General features: G+C 40.3%; 1 protein-coding gene across 2 annotated transcripts in view; it reads right to left on the bottom strand.

The window, feature by feature from the left end:
- LOC139133155 (uncharacterized) overlaps nucleotides 1-1,255 on the bottom strand; it is a 9,414-nt gene extending 8,159 nt beyond the window's left edge. For both annotated transcript variants that reach the window (XM_070699582.1, XM_070699583.1), the window contains exons 1-2: nucleotides 757-1,255; nucleotides 248-406 (exon numbers count right to left, since the gene is read on the bottom strand). In XM_070699582.1, coding sequence (XP_070555683.1) covers nucleotides 248-406; nucleotides 757-1,249 — 652 coding nt within the window. In that variant the 5' untranslated portion in view covers nucleotides 1,250-1,255. The remainder of the gene's footprint in view (nucleotides 1-247; nucleotides 407-756) is intronic.
- Nucleotides 1,256-5,246: the final 3,991 nt, after the last annotated feature.

The following is a 5,246-nucleotide window of genomic DNA, read 5'->3' as shown; positions in this document are numbered from 1 at the left end:
TAATCTACATGGTCTAATTTAAATGTTGCAGCTATGATGATGAGGAGCATCTAAATATCGTGCACGAAATACATTGTTTGTACAAGAAACTCGCACAGGCGCAGTTCCGGCGACATTTTCTCTTTAAAATGACCAGACCACTAGTATCATTAATGATGACAGACATTCTCATAATTCAGTCTCAATGACCTAGGAACGACCGATTTGTGCATTTGACACGATGAGATGACGTAATCAACCATTTTACCTCCTTCTTTGTGTTTCTTTTTATCCTTGTCTTCTGACGAGCTTGAAATTGATATTGTGCGCAGCCCCTTGAAACTCTTCAACATTTTTCGAAATCCGCTTTTCGGCGCAGCTTCAGGTTGGGCCGCCTCACTCTGTGTCAATGCGGGTGTTGGTTGGTCTGGCGAAGAAAAATTATGAATCTTGATGTCATATGTAACATCAAGCAAGGTTTGCCAGGTTTCCCATTTCTTGATTATTTTTGAGGGGGGACTTTGTTCTCGAACACATTCATGAGGAAAATAAATTACTGGGTTATAACCGAAATAAAATTCCCTATTTTATTTGGTTGAAGCATAATCGAGAGTCGTGGAAATATTCTCAAAATGAGCCACAATTACGACCATCTCTGTGCTAGATATATAAATCAATAAATGACTAGGTAAATGAAAGTTGAATCTATCATTCATTTATCATTTATTTATTGGTTGATTTTTTTAAAAGACTGTTTTCGGTACATGAACTACCTACCTAGGGAATGCGGTGTCGATTTGGTGGATGGCGTAGCCCAGTTCAGATCTGGTGCGCTTGTTTGCTGAACAGGCCTCGGCGGAAGAAGGGGTGTTTTTTCAATCAAATCGTAGAGCTCACAGCTTTCCAGTTCTTTACCCTGTTGAGCAGTTATAGTTCGGACCGTCGGGGTCCACTCTAGCTGTCTCTGTTCAACTCTTGCCCTTTGTACTTGTCGGCCGTAGAGTTCGACAAATCCCGGGATCTCCATGCGATTCCTCGTGGGCTTGTCCCGAAGGCAGGCAACCAGAGAAGAGTAGGTCACTTTCTTTAGAAGAGTAATGGCATCGACGCCCTCAATCCATGGTTGGTCTGGGTCATCAGAGTCGCTGACCTGAAGAACCGACATCGGGAGGTCCTTAGCCATGAGATCCTCAACTGTGTACTCTTCAGCCGATCCGTCCTCCGGGATCTCTCTGAAATCACACTGCGCGTATAACGGAATCACCAACATTTTGACAAGCTGCCGGAATCTTGGAGTTTCTTGACCTGGAGGAACTCACCCTTTTCATGTTGATTTCGGAGCTTCATGTACAGTCGGTTTTTAGCCTCGATGATATCACCTTTTCTGAGAGTGCCAAGTTCAATATGCTCGGCCAAGTAACTCTTGGTGACCTTGAAGTATCGCCCGAAGCCTTTCGGCACAAGGTCCTCGGCCACCGGATATATCTTAGGCTCTTCTTCAAATGTACCCTCGTACGAAGAGGGAATGAGGATGTGCGATGCCTTGTCGGTTACTCCGTACAAGGCGGTGATCCTCTTGATATGGTGCACCTCCAGTTCGTCCCCTCCCGAAATTCCCGATAGGGAGGGGTCGTTCTCTTCGCTCCCGATTGTTCGGAAAAGAAAGGGCAGCTGGGAGAGGTCCCCGTCTTTTACAAGGTTGTGGACGTTTATAACCGGCTCAAAGCGGGCAGCGGTGATGTCTTTCTCCGGGAGGAGCTCCACCTCCAGTTCGACACTCAACGGCCATAGCAGGGACTGCTCGCTCGAGTCCATGAGGCGGATTTCTGCCGCTTCTTCTTTGTCGATGTACAAGATCCCGTTGAAATTCTTCGGCAGCTTTCTACTCAGCATGTTTTCTTCACGAATCGAGAAGGCCGGGAGGGACACCTTCTGGGGTAGACGGTCGTAGATGTCCGCCAGTTTGACATAGTATTTCTCAAACAGCAATGTGAAGTTTCCTACCACGTGACCGGGTAGCAGAATTCGTTTGCCCCCTGCCATGATGATGCACTCTAAGAATGTGCGTCGCATGTGCGTCACGATCTTTCTCAGGACTTTCAGGCGAGTTCCTGCAGTCACGCTGACCCCGCTCACCTCGAAGCCTGTAGACGGGACGATGTAAAGAGGGAGGGCGCCCGAAAGCACGTCATCGACGGTCTTGCAAGTGCCCGATCGGGGAGCAACCTCGAATTGTCCGTTGAAATCTTCGGGTAGTTTGAGACAGCCGTCGACGTCGTACAGAGGGTTTCTACCTGGTTGGCCGTCCTCTCCACAGATTGTAACGCTCACGTATGACGTTTTCTTGTGATCTTAAGTATGTCGCCCGTTGATAGATCATATGTAGTTTTGTCGTCGCCATAGCTACCGACGAGAACTCGAACATGCACGGGCAGCGGCTTGCTTGCGATCAAATCTTTCAACGTCCAGCTTCTTTGGTCATTTTCCCGGCCCTTCAACCTAGCAGCCATGGTGTGTTCGCTTTCACAATCGAGAGAAGCTACTAGTAATTGAGACTGTGACTGAACACCGTGAAAGAAACAGAGAAACAATTGAAAAACTCAGACAGACAGACAGACAAATAGGAGAATAAAACGGGCAGACAGATGAATTTATACATATATAGATAAGAAATAAGTTTCATAAGTAGCTAAAGTGGATATTTACAGATTGATAGGAATCTCCAGAAAAGGTACGCGTCTGTTAAAACTCGTCCCTTTTAAGTAGATTCCGTCAACAAGCAATGACGAGCGTGGTAAAAGTGATCATGCTGATCGTATTGCGCACCCTTGTATGGCGCCCTCACGTCATGATTGCTGTATCACCTTCGCGAAATTTAAATTTTACGTTCTGTTCAGTAGATCCAGGGGAAGCCAACTGGTTGATTGAGAGAAACCATCACCAGGGACTATTTTAATGGGTAAAATAGTTTTTGTTTTTTATAAACAAATTAAAATTTGGAAGGGATATTTAAAGTTGTTTGCACTTGCCCCCCCCCCCCCCCCGCCCGCCACGTTGTGTCGGAATGTTTTTCTTCCCACCCAATATCATTATGGCTAGTTATCACATGGAAGGACACAATGAAAAAAAGCTTCCCTTGAAACTCTCTGTGTTTGACTTAATTTGTTAAACCACATACATTTGTCCAAAGCCTTTGTATTTTCCGAAGATAAAAGGCTCGATGCTCTGTTCAGTTTGCCCAGATGTAGATTCTCTGGAACAAAGGTTTAATGTTCAAGTGCTATAAGGTGCTGGAAGAAGGTGACAAAAATTATCAACAGATATATAGGGAAATTAATTGAAATATCACCATCGAATTACTGACGAATATTATTTTCAGAGAGTGAAGTGAAAGTAACATCACAGACAAAGGAAATCTGTACGATTTTTAATCTAGTTTGAAAATTGAGTGTTCACAAATTTTTAATTTAATTTTAATTTATTCGTTTCACCAGAAATTATAATACAAATGCGAATGTAATAAACAAATAAAAAAAAAATCTTACAATAAGTAAAAAATCAGGAGATTGATAAAAAAACACCAAAAAAATGGTTTTATTTTTATGGAAAAAAAAGTCACACACACAAGATCTGGTGAGGACCAAGGAAGTAGTTCTTCAAGAACTAATCCAGTCCTTGGCCCAGTCATCAAAATTCAATCACAATAGACTAAAACAGTCAAAAACCACACGGAAGGTGAATAAGTGAACAAATTTAAATTATAACATAAGAAATGATAATTTGATGCAAATAATTTTAAATATAAAGGTAATAAAAGTACAGTCGCTCAGTAAAAAAGAGTTTAGACTCTACCGAGAAGGAAGGCTTTCAGGGCCCGCTTGAAAGAATTTCTTGACCTGCTTAACTTTATGGAGACCGGGATATCATTCCAACACTTTGCAATCGAATACGTAATGTTATGTTTTGTTCTGTGTAAATTTACCTTTGGATACAAAAAAATTTCATTATTCACAGACCTAGTGAAATATGAGTGAGAAGCACATGAAGCGTACCGATCGATTGAATGTGCATATTGGTCATCATATAAGTCATAAATGAATGTTCATATCTGATATTTGAATAATTTATGAATATCCAGAATACCTAGTTTTTTAAATAAAGGTTCACTAGGTTCACAGAACTTTGAAAATGTTAGTAAGCGCACAATCTTCTTTTGAAGTTTTAGAAGTGGGTCAATGAAAGATTTGAAGGCATTACCCCAGATTTCGATACAATAGCTCATATGAGGTAATATTAAAGTGTTGTACAACAAAAGCATTACAGATTTTGGTAAAAAAATATCTTAAGTACGAAAATATACCAACTTTTGGACTAATTTTGTTAACAATCTTATTTATATGGTATTTCCATGAGAGGGAAGGATCCAGTGAAACACCAAGATACACAGCATGAGGAACATGTTCAATTTGTACATTACTAATAGACAAATCACCTTCAACGGAAATATGTTTATATGGTGATTTGAAAACCAAATAATTAGTTTTGTCTATATTTATCGTAAGTTTATTGGCTTTACACCAATCAGAAACTTTATTAATTTCGCTGTTAAGGAATTTAAGTTGAGACGTGAAGAATTAAGTGAATGAAATAAACTTGTGTCATCAGCAAATAATCTAAATTGGAAATAGAAGAAGATTTGTGGATGTCATTAATGTAAATTAGAAAAAGAAGTGGCCCGAGTATTGAGCCTTGAGGAACTCCACATGAAATATGTCGGCTATCTGAGGAGCAACCATTCATATGTACAAACTGACGCCTGTTATGCAAATAGGATTTAAACCAGTCATGCGCAGGTCCACGAATCCCATAATGATGTAATTTGGATAATAAGATCTCATGGTTTATTGTATCAAAGGCCTTTATCAGATCAATGAATATTCCAAGTGTAATACAGCCATGGTCGATCTGTTGTGCAATCTCATTTGTAAGGTCAGCTAAGGCAAGTTTTGTACTATGTCGTTTTCGAAAACCATACTGACTGTCTACTAGAATATTGTACTTATCCAGAAAGGCACATAATTGTTTATTTACTACACTTTCATATATTTTGCTAATAATAGATAAAAGAGAAATAGGTCTATAATTACAAACTTCATGAGCTGACCCTTTCTTAAAGACAGGAATAACCTTTGCAACTTTTAATTTATCGGGAAAACTACCATTTTCGATTGCAAATGTTAATGTACCCATTGAAACAACTTTCAAAA

This window comes from Ptychodera flava, chromosome 5 (genome assembly GCF_041260155.1).
Source record: "Ptychodera flava strain L36383 chromosome 5, AS_Pfla_20210202, whole genome shotgun sequence".
Lineage (NCBI taxonomy): Eukaryota > Metazoa > Hemichordata > Enteropneusta > Ptychoderidae > Ptychodera > Ptychodera flava.
This window is presented reverse-complemented; position numbering and strand designations above follow the sequence as displayed.